The following is a 15296-nucleotide window of genomic DNA, read 5'->3' as shown; positions in this document are numbered from 1 at the left end:
TCCCTTTGAACCTTTATCTTTGTACATTCCTTCCTGTTACTCCCCTAAACAACAAGGACTGAAATTCTTGAATTACAGGATAAACAATGTTCTAATATTCTGATGCCAAACTGCTCTTTAGAAGAACTGAGATGCTTCATATTACTAGCAGTCATATGATGGTTAATTTTTTTTTATGCTCCAGACTAAAAAGTTCTTATGTAACTATAAACAAGTTGATGTAAAATAGCATTGGACTTGACTTTATAGTTCTTTCATTGCTAGTTTAGACCATTTTAAAAATTCTAGTTCTAAAATAGGGATTCCTTTATGATTTACACATCACAACCAACTACAGTTAATATGAAAATACTCTACATGAAGGTTAACATAGGCAAGCTAGCCTGAAACTCATGATCCTCCTGTCTGGCTCCCACTGCTAGAATTATAAGCACGTGCCATCATACTGGACTGGCTGAACCTTAATGAATCTTAAACACACTGAACTGAATATTAAAATTTCTGTTGTACAGAAATAGCACATTTTTATAATTTTTCAATGTTATTTTAAATTTATTTTCTCATACATTATCTTATTAGAAAGTTATGCATTTGAGTTATTATTGTTTTAAAATGAGCACATACTCAAGATCCCTGCAGCATAGCACTGAGAGTTCTTCCCCTGCCAGCAATGAACAAAGCACTACGTCTAAGCTGCCTCATCCGTAGTGATGATGTCATACATTATCCACACTGCAATTACTTCAAATGTCAAATAGCACGAGCACACAGTGAGCCCTGTAAAATGGCACGTGCAACAAAAGATTCACTATTACTACAAATGTCATTATTCCTAACAGAAAAGGTATTTACTTCCTCTGAAGTAAATAGTACAGGTACTATTTGGCTTGAGAGAGACAGGAGTGGTAAAGCCAGGAACTCTTGAGGACTCTGGCTTCATACAGTAACCACTATACTTGTCTGTACCATACTTAGACTTAATGGGCCAAATGCATCTTTCTAGACATTAGCTTACTTTAGGAGAGGTATTTGACCTTTATTAATTCAATTCTGGCAAAACCTGATTTATTTATAAAGTTATTGTCTTTACTTATACTTTAATAGACTATATCTACACAGTGCTCAAAAATTGTCATGTTTTCCTCTTCCTAAGGTGACCTGTGGAAACGGTTCCCTACTCTCTTGACCTAGAAAACCCTACAAAATCACGTAAATCAAGAGGTCCAATCTTCATGTTCACTTTAAGAACACCCATGAAACTGCCCAGGCTATCAAGGGCATGCATATCCAAAAAGCTACCAAGTATCTAAAAGATGCTTTAAAGAAACAGTACGTGATGTTCCAGTGGGATAATGGTGGAGTTGGTACGTGTGTCCAGGCCAAACACTGGGGATGGACACAGGGTCGGTAACCCCAAAACAGTGCTGAATTTTTGTTGCACATGCTTAAAAGTGCAGAGAGTAATGCTGAACTTGAGGGTCTAAATGTAGACTCTCTAGCCATTGAGCATATCCAGGTGAACAACCACCCAAAATGCCTTGCAGAACGTATAGAGCTCACGGTTAGATTAACCCATACATGTGGTCCCCATCATATCGAAATGATCCTCATTGAAAAGGAACGAATTGTTCCTAAGCCTGAAGAGAAGGGTGCACAAAAGAAAAAGACATCCCAGCAGAAACTGAAGAAACAAAAACTTATGGCATGGGAATAAATTGAGCATAAAATAAATGCAGATAAAAGAAAAAAAATTCATCTTTTTAAAAAGTGTAGTATTGGAGATTGAAGCATCTGATTCCTTCTAAATAGAATGTCATCTAATGTATTATATCTACTTTCTCCAAACACACATTCAAAATATTAAATCGTGATCCATAATTAAAGAGAAAATATGCTGGGAACATTAAAGTTTCTCTGCAAGACCTAGTGTAAAAAAGGTAAAAAAACAAACTATGACAGAGAACACTTACTTTTATCCGGTGATCATCCGTGTCTGCTACAGTTGATACTCTGACAAACAAGGGATTTCTTTTGTCTACAACCTCAAGTTTCATTTTTTTCTGGAATCCATGTGGAGGTTTCTGCCATAACAGATAGATGTCATGTAGTGAGATGTAGCGGGAGAGCTGTCAACTCCATGTTACAAAGAATAGTAAGCAACAGTCAAATTGTGCAGGACACCAGCTTTTCAAACTCTCATTCTCAAACTAGACTTGGGTGACACTTTTCTACTCAAAACACACATGTGGAAGGGAAACCCGAGTGCCTAGCTGAGGAGAGACAAAAAGGCATAAGATAAAAATAAACAGGCTATGGTAATTTGATTATCCTCTTGGAAGATAAGAAATTTTTCTCGTTGGTTAGAGGTGTCAAGGTAAAAAAAAAATCAACAAATATGAAATTCACTTGTGAATTAATGTGACTAAGATAAAACATCAAGACTGGACATAGCAGTAAGAGGAAAAAAGAAAAATGGGAGACAGCTTGCAGCGTAAAAAAAAAAAAAAATCAATCCAAACAAGATGATCAGCTCTTAACGACACCTTTAAATGATTTCTAAGGTTACCTCTTTGGGGGAGGAATGTTAAGAGTAGCAAAAAACCCCATAAGGAAGGAAAGGAAGGGAAGGAAGGGAAAGGAGGGAAGGGAGGGAGGGAGGGAGGGAAGGAAGGAAGGAGAGAGAGAGAGAGAAAGAAGGAAAGAAAGAGTACATGAAGTTGTCAGAAAAAAGTGATGGGGAGATATGGGAGGTTCTAGAGGGAAGGGAGTGGACGTGAATTTGATCAAAACACTTTATATGCATGTATGAAATTCTCAATAAAGTTATTTTTTAAAGTTAAAAAAAAGAAAGAATGACAATGACACATTCATACTCATCAGAAACCAGAAATCTCAGAGGAAGCTGTAGGCAGTATAAGTGATGGTTTGGGGTGGTATTAGTAAGTTACATGTACTTTCTAGGCCTCTGGCATCTCTCATGGAGGTACCACATAATAAGAGTATTGCTCTAAACATTAAGGCTGAAAATTATGTTAAGGGTAAAGAACCAGCACCACAAGCCATGTTGAAGGCCAAGGTGGATAAATCTTGGTTCTCCCTCTCATATGATACTAGACACAAACACTGGTCCTGATACAACTGTATCCAGTATAAAACAATGCAGTCCTGCTCTGTGTTAGATCACTGAAGTTAGAGAGGGTGGATAAAAATAAACATGATATAATTCTCAATATTATTCTGTTTGAAAGCCTGAATGTACTGTCAGGTAGAACCATACAAATTCTTTCACAGTTTATTTTCCATTTACTATGGTTTTGCTCTTAAAAATTTTTGATAATTTGATTCTTTTTTAATCCAATTTGAATCCATACCTAGTAACTAATTCTATCATTAAAATCTCTAGCAATTTATTTGTAAAAATATCATTTAAAGAAAAGTGTTATTTATCATGACAATGTCACGTTTTTAAAAAACAACAAAGTATACATACTTTATTTTTGAAAGAGGGTCTTTCTACATCACCTGGGCTGGCCTTGAACTTATGGTGCCCTCACTCACCTATCAAGTGCTAGGATTACAGGCATGTGTCACAGACCTGACTCCTAAAATTTATTTAATATTATCTATTTTTCCTCTAAATTCATGAGAAAATATAAATCATAATGTAAGAGATGTGAAGGGCTGGGGAGGTTGCTCAGTTGGTAAAATGCTGACAAGGATCTGTTTGATCCCTAGAAACCACAAAATAGTGTAGGTACACTTGTAATCCTACTGCTGAGGAGGCAGAGGCCAGCCAAGCTAGCTTACTTGACAAGAGACCTCTGTGTCAAGAAAACAAGATGAACAGAGTCTAAGGGATGACAACTAAGGTTGTCTTCAGGTCTACACACACACACACACACACACACACACACACACACACTGACATGTATACACATGTGGGTGTACACATATGAATACATACATACAGGAACACATTCACACACACAAAAGTAAGATATCTGAGAAGGAACAAACTTTTAAAAACCGGTTTTTGCACAGACATGAGGTTTCCTTGAATTTTAGTAAGTTCTACATGGGAACTATGAGCCTGGGTTAGAAGATAAGGTACTGAAAACATACAATTTTACATTTTAATAATTAAACATGCTGATCTGTAGCAATAAAATGAAATAAAAACCAGAATACGAGCTTGCCATAAACATTATCTAAAGGCATCACAGATGTAATGTGTTTTGGCAAACACTTCCCTGTCTGGTTTGGGTCTTTCAGATGAAAGGTACTTGTATTCACCCAGAGTGCAAGTACCATTATTTCCCAAGAAGACATTAGCGTCCAAAATCAAAGTATTTTTATTTAAAAAGTCAAAAACTACAGTAACAATTTTGACTCAAAACTGTAGATCTTGGCAAACAACTTCTTTGGCATTCTGTTTTCTTCTCATTTCTGTCCCTACTGCCTAGCACTATCTCTGTTTCTTAAATTCCAGTGAACAGACAGTATCATCATCAACATATACTAATCAAATACATTCTCTCACCACTTTGAAAGCTCTTGCAGGTGCAGGTAAAGAATTGGTTTCTTCTAGGTATTTATCCCAAGAAAAGTGTTTCACATTTGGGTATCCTAAGAAACAAAGAAAACATGAATCCTATGATGGTGTAATAAAAATGACAGTGATAACAAACCATCCCTCAAAAATTATGAGGCATGATCAGTCTAATAGGAAAGAATGTTCATACACAAAGAACAACTTAAAAGTAATAACACAACTAGAGCTATTTGTAATAACAATTTTATTTCATTTTGATCATTATTATTTTTAGATGAAAATTACATGAAATAGCTTTATGAAAATATTAACAATAATACATAAGATTTATATATATATTATAGTAAATATTTCAGATAGCTCTTCCTTTTGTTAGCTGAATAAAGAAACATGCCCAAGTCATGGAACATATTATTGGATTATGTAAAAACAACCATCTCTGCGTTCCTCCTTGCCACCTTTTGTTTCCTCCTGAGTCCCCAATACATTAGACTGACATAATCGTAGCCCAGTAGGGTACAAAATTTGCTACACGAAAGGGACTGACAAAAATGTGAGACTACATTAGAGATAATGGAAGCCAGGCTTCTACCCAACTGAGAAGGTAGGTATAAATATGGACAGAGGAAAACTAGAACGAAGCTAATTAATTTTCAGTTTGAATCCAGGCCAATTCATGGTATCAAGTCAGGGTTTTAAACATGTACACAAAGAAATAAAAAAGAATATAAAATCTTCTATATAGTTATATATGTATATTTCCTATTTTCATTGAGATGCCTGGAAATAGCATCTCCCCACCCTCTAGCAAAAAGCACAATAGCAACCATGTCTTAGCATCTAGATATGTCTCAGCTGAGTATAAACAAGTATATAATACTCCTGGCTGTGCCAAAAGGGAGAAGGTCTCAAAAAAAAAAAAAAAATTAGAGAAGAATATGTGAAAAGGAGATAGAAAGAAGACAGTTTAAAGGGATCTCACTTGGTAAAATCTTCAAAAAATGTACATGAAAATCAATAATAAAACTCATGGCTAAAGTTAGTAGTCTACAGTTCCACAATAATATAAATAAACTAGATGAATAGCCGAGAACTGCAAAAGCTATTCTTTGCAAAAGAATATCAACTAATTACATACAAAGTATAGTGCAATAAGAAAAATTACCATTACTGAGTAACATTTCTCAATTGTCACCATAGTAATTAGTACCAACTAGAACTATTAGCAGATACTGAAACTACTGATTGAAAGAAGAGATAGGGGATATGTTGGGGACTCTTGCTGTTTTGGGTAGTAGTCTCTCCATGTCCAGATAGTCCAAGGGTGAGCTCAGTGTTTCTATGCAGAGACTCCTCTTTCCAGCAGGGTGTCTCTTATTCTCTTCCTGACTCACCTTTTGAAGTGGCCGCCACAGATGCCCTACCAAAAACATGGCCTCTGGCACAGAAACTGCCAGGTTTTTCCTGTGTGATAATCAGGCAATGTCTGGCAGCCTGATGGAAGCCCACCACCACATGTAAATGGGGCATCCTACAAAGCACCTATCAACTAAGACTTTTGCTACTGCCCCCACACTATAAATATCCTGGTTTCCCCCTAATTAATCGGAGCTGAATCACTAAGACCTGGAGCTGGGCTGAGTCACTGAATAAAGGAGCTGTACCTGACTGAGCTGAATTCTGTGTCTTACTGCCTACGATTCAGTCTCTCCGGAGGGGGCTGTCCCTTCGTAAACAACGACTCGCGGAGATTTTGCTTTCGCCTTTCTTGCACTTCCCCACGTGATCCGGCGGCCGGTGGATCGCATACTTCAAGGGAGTGCCCGGTAGCTTGGAACGGAACTCGCCTGGAAGCGCAGCGACCCATAGAGTCGTCAGCATCCAGTAGTTGCGGAGAGCCTCAGCAACGCGGTGCTGCGACACGCGTGCACCCCAGCAATGCGGGGAGACAGGGACCCGCCCCATAGGGATAGTTACAAAATCTCAAATATCCTTCTAGAAAATACTTAACTAATTACAGAGAAGAAAATAAGTAAACCGATGGAAAAAAAACTTGCAAATATCATCTTAAGCAATTAATAAGAGTGAAATACTATGCCCCTATAGAGAGAGGGACACAATGAAAACATAGTGATATTCTTGGCAAAATATGTACAACTTTGTTCTGATCATGATCATACTCAAATCAGGTCACACTGTATAAAATGAGCCTTTAAGTTTCAACAGTTGAGGAGAACCCAATTGAGGGCCTAGAATACAACTTTAGTGTGGTGAGTGATCTTTTTGCATGAATGGCATCACTGCGACAGCTGTCAAATTTGAATGGGCCTCAGGCCCATGCCTGAGCACAAATGAATTTTAGACTATTTCTTAAACTTTTCTACATCTAAAACAGTTTTAAATAAATGGTAAAAAGGAAATATGCAAGCCTATATCTAATGCATACATTTTACAACATATTTTAATGAACTTATCTTGCATACTTTAAGTAACTTCAATAGGAACATTCCATAAAATGAAACTATATTGGGAAAAGGCTAACAGAGTTTTAAACTATGAAAAAATGTATGGCTATCTTCATTTTCACTCTAAACTTAAGATCAAGCATGTATTAACATATAATTTGGAAAACTCAAAATAAAAAAGATATATGGACTTAACAGATACATATAGGTTACTCCACCCAGCAGCTATGGAATACACATTGTTCTCAGTATTCCACAAAACACTCTCTAAAATATGCCATAATTTAAGCCAAAAAGCAAAACTTTTTTTTACTTTGTTTTTTATTTTGTGTGTGAGTGTTTTCCCTGCATGTATGCAAACACATCTGTGTCATGCATTGCCTACAGAGGTTAGAAGAGAGCACTGGATCCCCCTGGAACTGGAGCTATGGATGGTTAGCAGCCATGTGGGTACTGGAAGCCAAACCCAGGTTCCTCTGCAAAAGCAGCCAGTACTCCTAACTGCTGAGCCATCTCTTCACCCCCACAAAGAAAATCTTAACAAATACATTAGAATATATTGCTTGTGTTTTACCAAATCATAACATAATAGAACGAGAAATCAACAGAAACCACAGAAACTACACAAATACTTGAAAATTTAATAATACACTCTTGAATGAACAGTAGGTCACTATAGAAACTAGAAAGGAGATTTTTTTACTATTATTTCTAAAATCAAAAGAAACTGAAAGCACAGCTTAATTAACCTTCAGGGTATAGTTAAGGTAGTTCTAAGATGAAAGTTTATAACTATTAGTGGTTACACTAAAAGAAAACAGAAAGATTACAAATAAATAACCTAAGGAAAGACCTCAAGGTCTTAGAAACCAAATTAAATTGTGGTAGATGAAAAGATGTAAGATATAATAAAGATCAGAGATTAATAAAATGAGACTTTGAGAACAATATGTGGAATCAGTCAAAAAAAAGAGTTAGGTCTTAGAAATAAATAAACTGGATTGACACTGAAGGCTACATTACAAGAAACAGTGCCAGACAGGAGAAACCTTCCTCTGAGCTGTTGACCAGGGTAGTTCAAGAGACTCCCAAATCACACAGGTTATTGCCACAGCCTTTGATTGCCTCCCAGAACTTGAAGGAAAGACCCGATTGCTGAAGACAGGACATACTTAAGACACAGGATTTAGAGCAATGGAGCTGGAACTGACCTGGAAGCCACCTCCCCTGAAGGCTAGCTCTCATAGTTTTAGAGAACACTATACAAGCTGCTAAGGGAGAACATCAAACGATGGTCCAACCCCTGCTTCAAGGCCTAATAATCAATGACTGGCACAGCAAAGAACACTGATGCAGTAATAGCACTTTTATCTTGGGGGTAGTCAACAGCTACCCAATTGGACTTAAAAGCCCACTCAATGGGAAGAAACTCATGTGTGATACTGTAAACCTAGCCAAATTCACATAGCTGGAGAGGTCATAGATCTTAGAGAAAATCCCAAGGCTGTCACATCCCTAGATAAATTTAATTTCTTACTTTGTGCAAAATATGGATCTTTAAATTTACAGACAAGTATTCCAATAACCACTCATCAAAGAAGCTTCTTTCCAACAGACAAAGGTTATTACAGAGTTCCTCAACTGGCTACCACAGAGATTGTCTGTGAATTGCCCAAGCCTAAGTAGCACATCTATAATGCAACCTCTACAACCTAAGGCTCATGGAACATAAAACAAGGAATAAAGAGAACACTAATGCATCTTTCAGTTCTCATCAATAAAGCTTCCTCATACAGCAGAGGACCAGGAACACAAAAAGTCACAAATGGCCAAAGAATAGAGATTAAGAGTTTGTAGAATACTTGTCCTTAGACAGGACTCCTATATTAAACTACACCCACCCAGGACTCAGGGACCACTGAAGAGGGGCAGAAAGACTGTAAGAGCCAGGGAGGAGGTGCATGACAAGAATCCTACAGGATTCTGGGACCCTTCTCATATGAATCTACAGCAATGGTATCAGCATGCACAAGACCCATGCAAATTCATGCAGACAAAAACGCAGCACAGAACTGTGGAAATGGGCAGCAGGCCCCAATCCTAGATGAAGAACTGGTATCTGATTACTGCTGGGTGAGGAAGAGCTGATCTTCTTAAAGGGAAGGACTCTACATAGGCTGACTAAACCTCAGTGGATGAACTTGCACTGAGGGACCTCTGGGGACACTAACTTGACTTGATAGGCCTTAACACAAATGACAGAATGCATGAATTCCAGTAGGGGGGCTATGAGAGAGTACCAATGGGGTAGGGGGTATAAAGATGATTAATATGTTCTGTATGAAATACACAAAAATTCAATAAAAACTCAAAATTCAAAACACACAAATGAACAGGATCGATAAACCTCTAGCTAAACTAACCCAAAGAAGGAGCAAAGACCTAAAGTAATATAATTAATTTAGTAATAATATTAGAGATAAAAAAGGAAAGGTTAAAACACTCCAAATAAGTCTTGAGACTTATTAGGGAATACATTGAGAATATATTCCAAAATATATATATAAAAAGGAACATCTAGAAAAAAAATGGATAAATTCCTAGACATACATGACCTACCAAAGTAAAATCAGGGGGATGTAAATAACCTAACAAATTAATGACAAGAAATGAGATTAAAACAGTAATAACAAGTCTTCCAACAAAGAAAAACCCAGCACCTGTTGAACTGCTAAAATCTTCCAAAACTTTAAAGAAGCGCTATCACCAATGCTCCTAAAACTGTTCCATGAAACAGGAAAAGGAGCACTATCAAACTCTTCTATGAAGCCAACAAATGCTGATACTCAGAAAGAAGACACACAAAAACAAACTACACATCAATTTTCCTGATGAATACAGACACGAAGATTCTCAAAAAAATACTGCAAACTGAATTCAGGAACACATTACGAAGACCATATGCTGGGTGTAGAGACACATGCCTTTAATCTCAAAACTTGGGGTACACAGTCAGGCAGATCTGTGAGCTGCAGGCCAGCCAGCTGAAGGACAACAATTGACAAATGGGTCCTCATAGACCTAAAAAGCTTCTATACAGCAAAGGAAACAACTAATTGAATGAAGAAACCCATAGAGTGGGAAAGAATCTTTGCCAGCTATACATCTTACAGAGGATTAATTTCCAGAATTTACAGAGAATTCAAAAAAACAAACAATTAAGAAAACATAGGACTGATTTTAAAAAGGACTACAGATCTGAACAGGGTTCTCAAGAAATACAAATGGCTATGAAATACCTTAAAAAGTGTTCATCATCCTTAGTATTTAGGGAAATACAAATTAAAACTGCTTTAAGACTTCATCTTATTCCAGTCAGAATGGCCAATATCAAGAAAACAAGTAACAACAAATGCTGGCAAGGATGTGGGGAAAGGGGAACCCTCAGTGACTGCTGATGGGATTGCAAACTATTGAGCCACTATAGAACAGTGTGGCACACTCTCAAAAAAACTATAAGTAAGGCATGGTGGCGCACACCTTTAATTCCAGCACTCTGGCAGAGGCAGGTAGATCTCTGTGAGTTCAAGGCCAACCTGGTCTACAGAGTGAGTTCCAGGCCAGCTGGGGCTATAGGGAGACCCTATCTCAGAAAACAATAACAACAACAACAAAAAAAAACCAAAACAACAACAACAAAAAACCCCTAAAAGTAGATTTACTAATGTTCCATCTATACCAATCCTTGGCATATACCCAAAGGATTTAATGTCCTATTACAGAGATATTTCCTCAGCCATGTTTGTTGCTGCTCTTTTCACAATAGCCAGGAAATGGAAACAACCTAACTGTCCCTCATCTGATGACTGGATAATGTTGTACATTTATAAAATGGAGTTCTACTTAGCAGTAAAGAAAAACAAAATCATGAAATTTGCAGATAAATGGATGGAAGTAGAAACTGTTAAACTAAGTGAGATAATCCAGACTCAGAAAAACAAGTGACACCTATGTGGTCTCTTTCTTTTGAGCATCGTAGCTCTAAATCCTGAGATGTGAATATATATCCTGATGTAACCAAAGGACCCAGGAAAATGGAAAGGAATCATGGGGGTAAAAGGGAAGAAAAAGCTCAAAAGAGAGGGATAGTAGGAGACAGGTGTTATCAAGGGGGAAATGGGGGAAATGGGGAATACTTTAATTGGGGTGGGAATGAGGCTATATAGGAGGGGAGAGAGAGAGAAATAATGCTAAAATTGTGTGAAAAGAAAGGAAAATGTAGTATATAATAAGTCTCCTGAAAATATACACAGTACATGATGCAAGAGGAGCGACAGAACATCTACCTAAGGAGACTGGGTGGCTGAGTTCCTTTTCAGACAAAAGGTAATACTGATCCCTTAAAGAAAAGCACCTTTCTATGAGGTGAAGAACAAACAGCACAGGCACTCATTGTAAACAAGGTTCTTAGTATGACTGGTTCTTTGTTGCTCTTGTTTTTAAATATTTTTATTGTGGTAAAATTTATGTAATATTAAAATTATCATTTTAACCATTTCAGGTGTACAGTTCAGTGGCATTAAAAGCATACGATTATTTGGATAATTTTCACATGCAATCCTGTACTTTAAAAACTTGTCAAAAGCTGTATTGTTTTTCTTTCAGTTGATTATAAAAGTCCCCAGAAGGTGATAGACAACTTGGTTTGGGCCTCACAAACAAGTCAGCAGGAAGGCTGCACACCATCCCTGCCCAAGGACACAGTAAGAGTCCATCATTCACTCGTTCATTTCCTACCAGACTCTGTTTATGACGAAAAATGGTGGTGTGGATGAAAGGATTGATATTAAAGTAGGAAATAGAAAAATCCTTACAGAAGGTTAGACAGTGACAGTGGCAGAAGATTAATTCTGCAATTATCAACATAAGGCATCTTCCAGGTAGCACCAGGTTTGGGCCACAGAACCATTAATAGCTTTCTTTAACTTGTTGTGACTTATGTCTCTTTCATCCTCAGCTATGTAAACCAGCCAGGAAATAAGCTCCTTTCCTCCCTTCAACATATGAGCAAACAGAACACAGAAGGGAGTGGCTCTGCAGGTTTAAAGAATGGTTGCTTGGTCTCTTGACTAAAGAAATAATCAGGTATTCTGAAGATGAACCTTAAAAAGTAGGCAGCTGTTAGAATGGAGTAAAGCTAGCATTTCAAGTTGCAATCTGAGTTTTTGCTCTTACATGCCATTGGGTACATCCACAGAACAGCTATCAGGAAACTTGTTTTCCTGTGATTAAGGTGGTCTGCTTTACCCAGGTATCCACTGAGCCACCAGCTCCTGAGCAATGAAGCTTCAAGTTAGTTGGTGACCCTGCCTTTTCCTACCTGTAGGGACCATGGCACCTTTAACAGCGACATGCTCAAAAATAAGTCTTCATTTTGATGACACTGAGGAATCTGTTCTTTAGCACATAAAAATATACTTAAAATGACACATAACAAGGGCACTATTCAGCAGTAGTTACATTGTTCCCTGTCAAAGAGAAAGTGAGTATGCTGAAACATGGCCAAGCGGCAGCCAGCTAAGGCACCCAAAGGCTTCAGGGATCAGAGATACCGTTAGCACAGGCTGCAAAAATCAATTTTTGGAAAACAGATTTCAAAAAAATTTTGGAACCAGGGATCACAACAACATAAAGAAAGCACATGTGTGGGCTCTAAACTGAGAATAAAACCTAAAGCCTCAAGTTTTCACTGAAACAGAGCATCATGCTTCTGTCAAAACTGACCCTGATAAAATGTAGTCCCTGCTCCGTGGCAATGCCATATCCGCTTTTCTTACCTGTCAGAGTTTAGCAATTGATTTCTGGCACTAACAGAATTAAGTCCAGAAAGAAATCTCAAGTTGAAGACTGAACAAATCTTTTAAAAACTTTGTCAAAGAAGATATCTGAGGCTCTGATATAAACTAAGCCAATGCTTAATACAGCTGACTTGGTGGCTTGGATGAGAATGTCCCCCATAGGCTCCAAGTATTTATGCATTTGTCCCCAGTTGTCAGTGCTATTTCTGGAGGTTTCAGAAGGTGTGGCCTTGCTGGAGGAAGCAAGTCACGGGGGGTGGGGGTGGGGTGGACGGACTTAGAGAGTTCTTAAGCTTTGCCAGATCTCCAGTTGCTCTCTGCTTCCTGTGCCTGCTTGATGTTGTAAGTACTTAGCTTCTGATCCTATTCCAGTCACCTACACTGCCATGCCTCCCCACCATGATGGACTCTTGCCCCTTTGGAGGCAAAAGCTAGATAAACTCTTCTTTTTATATATTCCCTTGGTCATAGTGCTTTTATCACAGCAACATAAAGTAACTAACATAGTCCATCAGGGGTAAATGAGTAAACTACAACTTATAGCCTGCTGAGGGGTTTTTGTAAGGCACAACTGTAACAATCACACTCATTTATTTTTCATTCCTGTGGCTAATTTTGAACAATTGTGCTAAATAGTTGTGACAGAGACTTTAGGGCACACATAACTTAAAAGTATTTACTACTGGCTCTTTACAGAAAAACACAGCAACTCCTGAAATATATGAATAACATTATACATCTTATAAACACAAACCTGGTGGGGTAATAAGGGTTCTTCTATGGTCTTTACACCAACCAACTGGATGAATATGTGGACTGGATGCTTCACACCTGCAGGTTATATAAAATAAAAGGCTGTAGTTACCAGAGAGATGCACAAATACTGTCAGAAGTTTTTAAAAAAGAACGTTAACTGGTGATTATGAACACATTCAAGAATTTTATTATAATTTATACAATTAAAAATGCTAAACTAGATCTGGCTTTGGTAGGCCAAGGCTGAGATCCTAGCAGATAGCCTGAGAGGGTGAGTTCCAACCTCCATCAGTGTAGGGACTCTGATCACAGCAGACTGCCAGTGCAGACTTCTGGCCTCCCTCAGGCAGAGAGATTGAGAACACAGGGGACTGCCTGAGAGCCCATGGATCTTGCCTATACCTGGTGGTCAGCTTCCCCTAGTTGCACCACACCCATCCCCCTACCTGGGATTTGCTGTAGTGGCTCTGATCTCAGCAGACCACCAGAGAGTGCCTAGCTCTGGACTCCCTCTGGCCTCCCTCTGGTGGAGGGCCTGAGAACTCAGGGGACTGCCTGAGAGCCCCAATCCTGCCTCCATGTGGTGGTGAGCTTTCCCTAATTGCTCCATACCCATCTCCCTACCTGGGATTTTTTGAGGTACCTCCCAAGGCCCTAGGGCAGATCTGGCTTTGGTAGGCTAAGGCTGAGATCCTAGCAGACAGCCTGAGAGGGTGAGTTTGGACCTCCATCTGTGTAGCAGCTCTGATCTCAGCAGAACAACAGAGAGTGCCTAGTTCTGGCCTTCTTCTAGCTTCCCTCTGGCATAGGGGCTGAAAATGCAAGAGACTGCCTGAGAGTGCCCCGATCCTGCCTCCACATGGTGAAGGAAGCCTGACTGTACCTAACTAGAACCTGAATTGGGCTTCTGTGGGTACTCCTGAATAGCTGATCTGAAGCCATCAGTTCCCTCCAAATTAAACCTGTGAGAACCTGAACCCTGTACCAACCAGCTTTATATAACCAATAAAGAAAGGATCTAGGCACCCTGATAATACAAACAGAAGCATACTTCAACTTAATTCTCATATCAGAATCATAAACAACAAAAGAAATTCACATGCCAAAATCAAAACGAAAGAATAATAAAATGGAAAGCCAAAACACTATGCCCCCACCAAACTCCACTAATCATCCAGAAGGCTCTACAAAGAGAATCCCCTAGAGATAACCCAGGATGCTGAATTAAAAAGAACAATAATAAACATGATCAAGGAATTCAATGAATTTAAAGAGCACAGGAATAAACAAATTAAAGAGCTAAAAGAAGACAGGGATAAACTTCTGAATGAATTCACAAAAGAGACAGAAACATTGAAGAAAACTCAGGAAGAAATGAAGAAGGAAGTGCAAAACTTGATAAGACAACTTGAAACAACAGTGGAAAGCCACATGGCTAGAATGAATGAAAATGGAAAACAATATCAACACTGGAGGATAAAATTGAAGAACTGGACCACTCAAGCAAAGATTATAGAAAATTTTTAAAAACACAGGAATGGATTATGTAAGAGATGTGGGACACCATGAAAAGACCAAATCTATGAATCATAGGAATAGAGGAAGGAGAAGAATTTCAGGTTAGTGGTGTTGACCAGATCTCAAACAGGGTCGTAAAAGAGAACT

At 38.3% G+C, this 15296-nt stretch overlaps 1 protein-coding gene across 9 annotated transcripts in view; it reads right to left on the bottom strand.

Annotated features, from left to right (window-relative positions):
* The window catches only part of L3mbtl3 (L3MBTL histone methyl-lysine binding protein 3), a 129842-nt gene that overhangs the window by 49470 nt on the left and 65076 nt on the right, over window positions 1–15296 (bottom strand). For all 9 annotated transcript variants that reach the window (XM_029560971.1, XM_029560973.1, XM_029560970.1 and 6 more), the window contains 3 exons: window positions 13630–13706; window positions 4541–4626; window positions 1971–2081 (listed from right to left, as the gene is read on the bottom strand). In XM_029560971.1, the coding sequence (XP_029416831.1) occupies window positions 1971–2081; window positions 4541–4626; window positions 13630–13706 (274 nt within the window). The remainder of the gene's footprint in view (window positions 1–1970; window positions 2082–4540; window positions 4627–13629; window positions 13707–15296) is intronic.

The sequence above is a fragment of the Nannospalax galili genome, unplaced genomic scaffold (genome assembly GCF_000622305.1).
Source record: "Nannospalax galili isolate Female #2095 unplaced genomic scaffold, S.galili_v1.0 scaffold53, whole genome shotgun sequence".
Classification (NCBI taxonomy): domain Eukaryota; kingdom Metazoa; phylum Chordata; class Mammalia; order Rodentia; family Spalacidae; genus Nannospalax; species Nannospalax galili.
The sequence above is the reverse complement of the archived record's forward strand: the minus strand, read 5'-3'. Positions and strand labels throughout refer to the sequence as shown.